Below are 12892 nucleotides of genomic sequence, written 5' to 3' on the forward strand. Positions count from 1 at the left end.
AAGTTCCAGCCTATCCAGCCTCTTCCCGTAACTCAAACCCTCATTCCTGACACCAACCTGGCAAGCCTTTTCTGAACTGTCTCCAGCTTAAATCAAACCCTGCCTGTAACACGGCGACCAGAACTGGATACAATACTCCAGAAGAGACCAACTTCCTGCATAACCTCAACATGACATCCCAACTCCTATACTCAATGGTTTGAGCAATGCAGGTAAGCCTGTTAAATGTCTTCTTAACCACTGTGTCTACATGTGATGCAAACTTCAAAGAATTATGTTCATGAACCTTTTTTTTCTGTTTTGGTTTATTTTTGTTGAACGCATTTTTAGATCCTGGATCCATGTGAAAAAGGTTTTCCTCATGTTGTCAATGCTTCTTTTTAATCAATTAACTTACCTTGCAAATCAATCTCGACTCCTCTGTTGCCTAGTTGTTATCTGTTATTTGCAGATTCTCCTTTCAGGTATCATGAGGAAACTGGTTTTTCTTCAGTTCTTACTTCCAAAGTGATTCTGTGCAACATAAACTATACTGGCGAGTTGTTCATAATCTTCCATGCCCCCTGACTGAGTAGCCATTTATATTTATTCTCTTGCAGCTCCATGGGAACATCAACCCATTTTAAACCCTTTACCCCAACCCAGGCAGACGTGCACCTTCGCTTTTCAACCAAGTTCCTGCTCTCTGATATAAGCTTTGCCAAAAATCAGGGTATTCATGAAAAGCCATTGTTGACAGGGCATGAGTTTGGAGACATACCCTATTGTGTTTACTGAGCAGTTCTTGTCCATTAGGCACAAAATTCCCAGGATTAATTCATCAAGCAAGATCCCTCAACAACTTGAAGTGCTCTTACTGTTTCATATTTCTCTGTGTTTTCATATTCTCTGTTCCCTTTTAGGATGCTCCCTCATAAATGTCAGAGGGCACGATTTACAAATGGGTGAAATGATTTGCCTTTCTCAAACCGCTGAGCACTGTGTGGAACAAAATCCCTAATAATATTTGGCAGATGTGACCAATGGCTTTCATGATTATTTGACTGTGTGGGTGGTCAGGTTCTTTCTGTTACCTAAGAAGTTATGACATCCTCATTCGTATTTGTCATTTAGTTAAGTGTATTGTCATGTCAGTATATAAAATAACTCATAAGATCATATTAGTAGGAGTTGGCAATTCTGCCCCTCGAGCCAGCTTTGCCATTTGATACAATCATGGCTGCTCTCATCTCGAACCTCAACTCCACTTTCCTGCCTGCCCTCCATCACCTCTCAACCCACTGCTCATTCAAAATCTGCCTATCTCCTCTTTAAATAGATTCAATGTCCCAGCATCCATTGCATTCTGCGGTGTTGACTTTCATGGATTCATGATGCTTTGAAACAAGTAATTTCTACTGATAGATGTTTATGAGATTGTGAATGGCATGGATAGTTTGGTAAGTATGAGGCTTTTTCCCAGGGTGGAGAGGACCATTACTAGGGGACACAGGTTCAAGGTGCAGAGGGGCGATGTATAAAAGAGATGTGCGACGCAGGTTTTCCACACAAAAGGTGATGAGTGCCTGGAACGTGCTGCCAGGGGAGGTGGTGGAACCAGACGCAATAGCAGCATTCAAGAAGCATTTGGACGGATACAAGAATAGGAGGGGAACGGAGGGATACAGATCCTGTAAGTGAAACCAGTTTTAGTATGGAAGGGCAAAATATGTCAGTGCAGGCTTGAAGGGCCGAAGGGCCTGTTCTGTGCTATATTGTTCTTTGTTCTTTCTCATGTCTTTTAAATCTGTTAGCCCTTATCCTAAAACAATTACCTCTCATTCTTCTAACCAATGTTAAGTGCATTATTTTTCAATCTCATTACAGTAGCGCCTCAACTTACGAACTTAATCCGTTCCGGGACCCGGTTCGCAAACCGAAAAGTTCGCGAACTGAATCAATTTTTCCCATTGCTTGGATAGCGTAAGAATGCTTGGATGGCTGTTCACAGCGCACGCGCCAAAGACGAACTGAATGAGATCACGCGGGGCCCGAGAGCTTTTGCGTTCAAAGCACATGTAGCAAAGCAGAACAATGAAACCACGTAGTCGCACACGGGCTTTTTGCGTTCGTACCTTCGTTTGTACCTTGAATTTTGTACATTGAAGCAAAATTTTACGTACAATCCTGTTCGTAAACCGATTTGTTCATGAACGGGGTCGTTCATATGTCGAGGCGCGACTGTATATTGCCTTTCCTTTTGGATGAAATGTACTTTTCCCTTTGATGTAGTAAACTGAACTATTCCTTTTTGTGCTGAAGCTCTCATAACTCCTGACGGTAAGAATGGAATGGATTTGTGGATTTATAAGCTCAACTCCATCCTTTGTCTGGTGGAATCCTTGTTAATGCTGTCATCGGCGTACAATCTTGTGTCTGTTGACATTTCACCGACTCTCAGCTTCTTGGTAAAGCTGACGTTGATGTTAAGCAAATGTCAGAAAGGACCAATATAACCCAGCTAAACCATACTCCTTTCTCATTAACTCACATCAATCAAAAGAAAACAAAGCTTCAAATACAGAGGGATCCACTGACTGTGGTGATGGGTTACTGTGCAATTTCAAGTGGAGAGGAACTAAATAGGAACGTAAGAACAAGGTAAACCCAATCAGTGTCCATGATGGGGAAGGAATGATGAATGATGAAACAGATATTTCTTATTAGCTCGACCCTGAAGGTCACAAAGTGGTGTACTCGCGGTTTGTCATGTCTGAGTGTTTGATGTGTAGGCTGATAATAGTAAAGGCATGATATTAGCTTTGGATGAAATCAGATTTCAGTTTTAAAAAGTCACATTTAATTTTCAGAATGTTTTTGACTTCCACAAAATAAAACAGTATGATTGTACATTTATAATGGGATCCAGGCCTTTTTATGTCACACAGCATTTCGAACAGACCGAGCATAATCAAAGAGGTAGCCTTTATGACACAGCTACATTAACATTAAACAGCTAATTATGGCATAATTGGCTTATTGAGAGAGAATGACCCAGGGCATAGTTTGCTTAGCAACAGCAAATGGCCTATTTCCATAACATTGGCTTATCCACTCTTGCCCTAGACCAGTTATTTACATTTGTACAGAATTATTTCCTGTCCCCTCGCCTTAATCTCCTTCTGCTTTGGCATTTTCTGCTCTACCTGCTTCCTTTAAGCCATCGGAAGAGGGAAGATGAGGCCACCTTTTTTCTCCCCCACCTGCAGCACCGTCTCCAATTGATTATGTGTTAGCTCAACAGGGTGAGATGGCAATGATAGGGTTTCTCTCAATCCCACTTCCCTTTCATAGTAAAGTGCTCTGTTTCTTCCAAGGCATCTCACATGGCTGTCCAGTCCAGGACTGAGGAGACACTAATGGACTCGAGACTTGGCTACTGTTACCACTCAAAAGCTCCCAGTGCAGAGGTATGAAGCAAGCACCTTAGCCCTCCTCATTACCACATAGCACACATTCCCTCCATCCAAAATGGTCATACAATGAAAAATACACACAAGTTACTCAATTAACGGGGCAATAAAATTGGATAATCAAACAGCTGAAGAACCATCACTTCGAAGACCAGTTTGGAGTTCAACACTATACATGTCCTGGCTTTGACAAGTATGCAATGAGTGCCACAATGACCCCCACATACACTCCTGTTCCAATGGTGATTGAGAGTGCTGCTAGGAATAGGGCTCTTCGTGATGCTGAGGTTGCACGCTGATAATCTCCTTTCGCAATAGCCTTGCTTGTCTGAAAAACAAGAAATCATTATTTAGCACCAAAATTAATCACTCTTTTCACGAAGGTCTCAATGCACTCTAGTCCGTGGTGGCTGATGGTGTGTTGGTCAGCCAGCAGAAAATAGAAGGATGAACTCCAGCTAACCATCTCACACAATCTTTCACGTAAACAATTGATCACATTGCCACTCATGGATCACTCCAGTTCACACAGCCCCTCACACTGTCAGTACACAATTCACTGGCAGCCACGTCTTATCTCTTTGACAGGACTTGCTGTTGACCTAATTCCAATAATTACAGTCTCCTCCCATCATCCCCTGTTCTGATTCCATCAACAGTACCAATAAATAGGCAAGGGGACCAATTCCTTTGGTCACGTATTTGCCAGTTGTTTTAAGCTTCCTTTGTCACTGGATGAATGTTGCCATTTGTACAAAAAACAGTAGCAACATCAAAGTTGGACCCCGATTTATACTTTGGAACAAACTCCCACCTGGAAAAGGCAATGTGCTATTGCTATTTGAAATGGTGACAGAAACTGCCCCATCACTGTGCTATCTGAACCCAATAGTGACAGGGATATACCCCATCACTGTGCTATCTGAACCCAATAGTGACAGGGATATACCCCATCACTGTGCTATCTGAACCCAATAGTGACAGAGAATTGCCCCATCACTGTGTTATCTGAACCTGATCAGCATCATTTGGTGCATTTCCAGGATTAGTGTGGGGAGCTTCCAGCTCTTGAGAGTGCCTTGTTAAGGCTGAATAAACGGGGACTGAAAAGAACCAGGCTTAAAATAAAGTTAACGATTGGAGCACCCAACACCACACACTGTTTGGTAACTGTCAAGATTAGAGTGGTGCTAGAAAAGCACAGCAGGTCAGGCAGCATCAGAGGAGCAGGAAAATTGATGTTTCGGGCAAAAGCCCTTAATCAGGAAGGGCTTTGCCCGAAATGTCGATTTTCCTGCTCCTCAGATGCAGACTGACCTGCTGTGCTTTTCCAGCACCACTCTAATCTTGGCTCTAATCTCCAGTATCTGCAGTACCCACTTCCACTGTTTGGTAACTGCCAAAGCCGCACTATGAGATATTTTCAAGGAAACACTTCCAAGGTCTAGTCTTTATTGGACTCAGCATTACTGCTCATGTAAAACCATCCAGGTCAATATTAATTGCAGTTATCACTGCCTATTATAGTCCCTCTACAGCAGAAAAGCTGCAGGAATCCTTGAACACAAGAGAAGATTTGGCAACAGTTGATTTTGGGATAAGAACAGTCCATAGAATCGGAATGTGAAGATCAAAGCTACAAATGTCTTTGGAGCTGCTTCTGTTTTGCTGTTGTAACATTTCCCAGAGCCTGGAAATAAAGCTTTTGCCAGGGTACAGTCTCTTTTGAGCTAGAGATCTATTGGAGCAATTACAGCTCTGAGCTGTGCATTTAATTTGCAATGCGATCATTGACATCACCTTACCTGTCAACAAAGTGAAGCTAGATTGGAACTTGGAACAGAGTCTATTTTACAGCAAGCAGAGTGATTTAAACAGCCTTTACACATCACAGAAGGTCAGATCTACATACACCACAGCAAACATTCCTCATGACTGATACTACAGCATAGCCTCCCAATAAAAGATTAACTCTCCAGCAAAATGCACTGAGTGGATGATAGTTATATAAGTTATTTGCACAAACCAATCTAGTCATCTCATTCATCCTCATTCTGGCCAGGACTGTGTTGCCAATATTTGCAGCCATTTCAAAATGTTTTCCTACTCTAATATCAGTGGCAGAGACAGTCGTTTCAACTTTTAAACTTTAAAGACAATTAATGCTTATTTAATTTGCAAATCACAAAGGAACGATGCTAACACTAATGTGGAGATTAATTTAATAACACCCTTCCCTTATAAAGCATTGATGGGACATTCTAATGTGAGATGTGAGGACTGTGACTTTTACTTTTTGCATTTTACAAAAGCTGTGGATAGAAATTAGAAAGAACCATTTTAAAACCATTGTTTGAAAGGCTCGATGTATGTTTTGAAAGCAAGCAACATTGAAGGCTTTCTGCAAACAACTGTGAGACCAAGCAGTAATCGAAGTTTGACTTGCAGATGATTTGGAGCCAAAAGAGTCGAACAGATCCAGCATTTTCTGGCAATGAGAAGCTAATTGGTCTAAGGACTAGTGACCAGTTAACAATGACAGAGACCTTGCTTTCTGCAAACAACTGCATAAATGAATCTCAGGCAATATTCATGATTTGGAGATACCGGTGTTGGACTGGGGTGTACAAAGTTAAAAATCTCACCACACCAGGTTATAGTCCAATCGGTTTATTTGGAAGCATTGGCTTTCGGAGCGTTGCTCCTTCATCAGGTGGTTCATCAGGAAGGAGCAGCACTCTGAAAGCTAGTACTTTCAAATAAACCTGTAGGATTATAACCTGGTGCTATCAGGCAACAGAACAGCTTGCAGCTAGGAATACATTGCAGAGAGAGAGAGAGAGAGGGAGGTGTTCTGTTCTTTCCCAGATTGGGAGAGGTTTCCCTGTTCTCTGTCATCAGAGCTCACTGTAATACTGAAGAAAATCAGATTATCACTCCTGCAACAGTTGTTATGAGCTCTAACTTTGAACTTATAAATCTGAGACTCGTTATTAATGAGCCGGTCACTTTGTGTTTCTTACTGACCAGAGGAGGCGTCTGGGGGAAAGACAACTGAAGCAACATGCTGAAGAGTCTTAAAGATCAACCTGGGGGTGGTGTGTGTGTGTGTGTCACGCTACCTGCAGCTTGAGTCAAACCACATGGAATCAATGTGGATTTCACCAGTTTCCTCATTTCCCCTCCCCTCACATTATCCAACCTTCCAACTTGGCACCACCCTCTTGAACTGTCCTACCTGTCCATGTTCCTTCCCACCTATGAGCTCCAACCTCCTCTCCGACCTATCACCAATGCTCTCACCTCCATCTACCTATTGCATTCTAAGCTATCTCCTCCACCCCAGCCCCCTCCCATGTATCTCTCTACCCCCTTGGCTCACAAGCCTCATTCCTGATGAAGAGTGTATGCCCCGAAAAGTCGATTCTCCTGGTCCTTGGATGCTGCCTGACTGACTGGCACCACATTCTTCGACTTGCTACTGAGGGCAATGTTCTATTCTCTTCCTCAAAAAAATGATATGGAAATTTTCTGCAGTTTCTATGACAACACACAACGTGTATAAAAACCTAAAAACACAAAGTTAAGATTGACCGGGCTGAACATTGCTGACCAGAGATGTAAGAGGTCAGTGAGCCCATCCTGACCTCATCAGAAACACTATTTTTAAAGGCTGTCTCTCCCTTTGTCTATATAGATAACTTAATCTCATCCACCAGTCACTTGTATCGTCAATGGTCAATGAAGATACATACTATCAGCTGCGGTTAATGGTACTTCAGATATTATCAACTGTTCTGATCTTGGTGGAGTACATCACCACATGGCATAGCTGAAGCTGTTAGGTTTCAGACCATTGCTGTTAACATCCAGCCAAACACTTTTTGTCCTTTGATGTTCTAACACCTTTAGAGGATTCCTATTGTAAAATAATTTATGTTCATGGAGAGTCGCAGACGAAAAGTGTGGCGCTGGAAAAGTACAGCAGGTCAGGCAGCATCTGAGGAGCAGGACAGTCAACATTTCGGGCATAAGCCCTTCATCAGGAATGTACTCCAAGTGGGGTCTAACCAGAGCTTTGAACTCTGTATTGGGCTCTATCACGCCACGCCCCTTCCAATCGATTGGAATCAAGTTTTGTGTTTAACTGTTCAATCCTGACACTGTAGAACAAAGCTCAGAAATGTTCTCCACACTAATACAATTGATTGACAAAATAGAAAAAGAAGGTGAGCCTTCCTCAGACAGTCCATCAACCTATCGAGGATAGATTTGAGAAAATTGCTGTAATGTTGAAAGATATCACTTGAACATTTCAAACAAACCTACTCTCAAGACTCAGTGCTTTCACAACAGTCTGTCAAGGACCCTATAGTAGGTCTTGTCACAGCAACCCTTGATTAATAGTAGCTGACAGCTCTGCATTGCCAGTCCTCGCGGTGGCGCAGTGGTTAGCAGTGCCTCACAGCGCTAGGGAACTGGGTTCAATTCCAGTGTTGGACAACTGTCCGTATGGAGTTTGCACATTTTCCCAGTGTCTGCGGGGGGTTCCTCTGGGTGCTTCAGTTTCCTCCCACAGTCCAAAGATGTACAGGTTAGGTGGATTGGCCATAGTGTTTGGGGATGTGTGGGTTCGATGCATTAGTCAGGGGAAATGTAAAATCTTCATCTCAGTCCTAAATGATCGGCCTTGGAATTGTGCCCTTGTATTGAGATTGTTCAGCCAGGAGAAGCAACCTCTCAGCGCCCACCCTGTCAAGCCCCTTCTGAATTCTACACGGTTCAATGTCATCATCTCGCCAAGGAATTAAGGTGCAATTTACTCAGCATCTCATATTGGGGACAAGTCTCACATTCCAATAATCAATCTAGTAAACCTTCACCATCAGAAAATGTCTGCTCCTTTCAAAATTCAGCCATTAATTGTACACTATCCTTGCATAAGGGCTGATACAGTGAAGGAGAAAGTGAGGACTGCAGATGCTGGAGATCAGAGTCAAAAGGTATGGTGCTGGAAAAGCACAGCCGGTCAGGCAGCATTGAGGAGCAGGAGAGTTGATGTTTCATCAGGAATGTTGAAGATCTTATGTTCAAACGTCGATCCTCCTGCTCTTCCGCCTGACTGACTGTGCTCTTCCAGCACCATGCCTTTTGACTCTGATCTCCAGTATCTGCAGTCCTCACTTTCTCCTTCACTGTAACAGCCCCTACTCAAAGGTAGTGTACAATAAATGGCTCAGGTTTGAAAAGAGCAGACAAATAGAGATGCCAGCTCAGCACTGTCCTCATGACCTGTCCTACCTGCCAATCTCCCCTCCCATCTATCCGCTCCATCCTCCTCTCTGACCTATCACCTCCATCCCCACCCCCATTCACCTATTGTACTCTCTGCTACCTTCTCCCCAGCCCCAACCCCCCTATTTATCTCTCCACCCTGGAGGCTCCCTGCCTCTATTGCTGATGAAGGGCTTTTGCCCAAAACATCTCTTTTCCTGCACCTTGGATGCTGCCTGACCTGCTGTGCTTTTCCAGCACCACTCTAATCTAGACTCTAGTTTCCAGCATCTGCAGTCCTCACTTTTGCCAAATAGAGGTGCCACACAGGCACTAATCCTTAAACACAGGAGAACAAGTTAATAAGGTGACTGAGGATGTTAAAGGAAGTAGGGGATGACATTGTAGACACCCTAACTATAATCTTTCAAAGTTCTGTAGATACAGAAAACATCTCTGTGGATTGGAACATTGCACGTGTCACCTGCCTTTTAAGAAAGGCGAAATAGGAAAACTGGACTGTATCACTGGTCTGGTGTTACAGACCAGTCAGCTTAACATCTGTGGTGGAGGCATGGTTGGAGTCTATAATTGACGTTGGGGTAACTGAATACCTTGAAAATTTTCAGTTAATCGGAGAGAGCCATTCCTTCATAAACAGGTATGTTACATTAACAACTTACTGGTCCTCTGGGTTTCTCCCTGACTCCAGTGATTCCTGAAAGATCACCACCAACGCCTCTACAATCTCTACAGCTACCTCCTTCAGAACTCTGGTGATGTTTATCTGGTCCAGGTGAGTTATCCACCTTCAGACCTTTCAGCATTCATGAAGGGTAGGCCATGTCTGACAAGTCTCATAAACGATCACCACCAATGTCTCTACAATCTCCACAGCTATGTCCTTCAGAACGCTGGTGTAGTCCATCTGGTCTGGGTGGTTTATACACCTCCAGACCTTTCAGCAACCTCCGCACGCATTCCTTAGTGATGGCCACCACACTCACCCCTGACCCTGACTCTCTTGAAGTTCTGGTATGTTGCTGGTGCCTTCCATCATGATGCCTGATGCAAAATACCCATTCAGACCCTGCACCATTTCTTTGTTCCCCATTACTACTTCTCCCTCAGCCTCATTTTCCAGCGATCCAATATCTAGTCTTGCCTTTCTCTTAACTTTTAGATATCTAATAAAAACTCTTATATTACTCACTAGTTTCCCTTCAAAATTCTTCCCCCATTATTAGTGTTACATCAACAATGCATACAAGTTCTAATTCAAGCAAACTTCATTCAGAGTCAGTTTCTTGTATCATTGTCCAATCCATAATATAAGTACTTGCTCTGTTGCCTTCTAGGGGTCAGTACAAATCACACTGTTCATATTCCAGCAGAGGCAGTCATCGTTGTATCAAACTATAACAGCCAGGGGATATGCAACTGCGCAAATGACCTCTTTATTTTATCAGCCTTGTAACAGTGATATTCGCTGAGGCATAGGCTGTAAATTTTAATTCACTGAAATTGCTTTTTAGACAGGGTCATCCTGGATCAGTAATTACGACTCCCATCTCTGCATCAGGCAGTTATGTGTTTCTGGTGTGCAAGACTAAGGGAGTACAGTTGGAGGTTTGGTCATTTCTGTAAGTTTCAGGAACAAGACGCGCTGATTTCAGGAGGCCACAGAATGTTCTGACACTTCTGAAAAATGTTCTCTGCCTCTCAGTATTGCCCATTAGCAGACCAATGTAGTTACTGTGACTGCTGGCACGGGATGGCTGTTTGAATTTTGAAGCTCTGATCAGAAACATTGGAAGAGCATGCAATTCTGTAAGAGTGTCAGAACATTCCAAAACGTACTTTATGGTCCATGACATACTTTTCCAAAGTGTAGTCACTGCGACAAAGTGGCAGTGAATGTTTACATGGTATGATCCCACATGGTCATGGCCAGGTTTGTTTTATTCATTGATGGGATGAGGGCGTCACTGGCTTGGCTAGCATTTATTGCCCATCCCCAATTACCCAGAGGGAAGTTATGAGTCAACTGTATTGCTGTAGGTGTAGAGTCACATGTATGCCCAGACCAGGTAAGGATGACAGTTTCCTTCACCATTAATAAACCAGATGGGCTTTTCTAACGATCGACAATGGTTTCATGGTCATCATCAGATCTTAACAGATTTTTGTTATTGAATTAAAATTCTACATCTGCTGTGGCAGGATTTGTACCCAAGTGCCTGGAACATTACCTGTGTCTCTGGATTAACTGTCCAGTGATAATACCAATAAGCCATCCCTTTCCATCATTTGTTATATTCTGAAGGACTGGCTGAAGGACAAAAAGATGGCCAAGATATTGACAGGAACTATCTTACTCTTCTTCAAATCTGAGCTATGTAAAGCTCTATCATCATTCCAGAGGGTAAATAGAGACTCAGGGTATCCAAGCGTCGTTACACTCCCACTCTGTCATTAGAGGGAGATGACTGGTGGTGGTCTAACCTGAGGGTCATGATGCTTCAAGCAAATGGGGAAGTTGAGAAGCAGAGTCCCTCTTGGTCACATTACCCAGTGCAGGAATTGAACCTTGCAGTTATCAACCAACCATCCAGCCAACTGAGCAAACTAACCGTCATATTACAGTCTCGAGCTGCTGCACTGAAGTGTCATCCTGGTTTATATATGATGAACGACAGAGCGGCTCTCAAACCCTCAATCTTTGCTATGAGTGCTAACTAATGAGCCGCACTTGACTTATTCTCGGCTGTGTGGGATTTCTAACCAATAAAGTACTACATAAAGGTAAATATTGTTTCCCACATCATTTTGTTAAATAAGGAATTGTAACAAAGGCCTTTGTAACAAAAGCATCATCGAATTGATGCTCGGCTTGAACATTTGCCCACTCTGAGGTTGCTCCATGTCTGAGCCTAATGTCCACAGAAATATGGAGCAAACCTTTGATCAGAAAGCTTCATCAGAAGACTGGAGTATCAGGGAGAAGATTGGACACAACTCTCTTTTACAACACGAGCTGGCAAAAGGCAAAGTTCCAGCGTGAGGTACAGTTAGTAAGTTTGCAGATGCCACCAAAATTGGAGGTGTAGTGGACAGCGAAGAGGGTTGCCTCAGATTACAACAGGATCTGGACCAGATGGGCCAATGGGCTAGAAGTGGTAGATGGAGTTTAATTCAGATAAATGCGAGGTGCTGTATTTTGGGAAAGCAAATCTTAGCAGGACTTATACACATAATGGTAAGCTGCTAGGGAGTGTTGCTGAACAAAGAGAGCTTGGAGTGCAGGTTCATAGCTCCTTGAAAGTGGAGCCACAGGTAGATAGGATAGTGAAGAAGGCATTTGGTATGCTTTCCTTTATTGGTCAGGGTATTGAGTATAGGAGATGGGAGATCATGTTGTGGCTGTATAGGACATTGGTTAGGCCACTGTTGGAATATTGCATGCAATTCTGGTCTCCTTCCTATCGGAAAGATGTTGTGAAACTTGAAAGGGTTCAGAAAAGATTTACAAGGATGTTGTCAGGGTTGGAGGATCTGAGCTATAGGGAGAGGCTGAACAGGCTGGGGCTGTTTTCCCTGGAGCGTCGGAGGCTGAGGGGTGACCTTATAGAGGTTTACAAAATTATGAGGGGCATGGATAGGATAAATATGCAAAGTCTTTTCCCTGGAGTCGGGGAGTCCAGAACTAGAGGGCATAGGTTTAGGGTGAGAGGGGAACGATATAAAAGAGACCTAAGGGGCAACTTTTTCACGCAGATGGTAGTGCATGTATGGAATGAGCTGCCAGAGGATGTGGTGGAGGCTGGTACAATTGCGACATTTAAGAGGCATTTGGATGGGTATATGAATAGGAAGGGCTTTGGAGGGATATGGGCCGGGTGCTGGCAGGTGGGACTAGATTGGGTTGGGATGTCTAGTCGGCAAAGTCCATCATCCAAAAGGCACATGTCAGGAGTGTGATGGAACATTCCCCACTTGTCTGGATAGGTACAGTTCCAACAACACTCAAAAAGCTCAACATCTTTGAAATCTGTGTTGCAGGCAGACAGGGTAGTTAAGAAGACATTTTGCATGCTTGCCTTCATTGCTCAGACCATTGAGTAGTGGAGTTGGGATGTGATGTTGAAGTTGTACAGGACGTTTTT

At 43.3% G+C, this 12892-nt stretch overlaps 1 protein-coding gene across 1 annotated transcript in view; it reads right to left on the reverse strand.

The window, feature by feature from the left end:
- Positions 1-2378: 2378 nt before the first annotated feature.
- The window catches only part of syndig1l (synapse differentiation inducing 1-like), a 215885-nt gene continuing 205371 nt past the window's right edge, over positions 2379-12892 (reverse strand). The window contains exon 4 of the mRNA XM_043697097.2: positions 2379-3780. Within this exon, the coding sequence (XP_043553032.1) occupies positions 3622-3780 (159 nt within the window). The 3' untranslated portion in view covers positions 2379-3621. The remainder of the gene's footprint in view (positions 3781-12892) is intronic.

Source organism: Chiloscyllium plagiosum, unplaced genomic scaffold (genome assembly GCF_037043375.1).
Source record: "Chiloscyllium plagiosum isolate Xiang-an unplaced genomic scaffold, Cpla_swu_hap1 HiC_scaffold_8, whole genome shotgun sequence".
Taxonomy (NCBI): Eukaryota; Metazoa; Chordata; class Chondrichthyes; order Orectolobiformes; family Hemiscylliidae; genus Chiloscyllium; species Chiloscyllium plagiosum.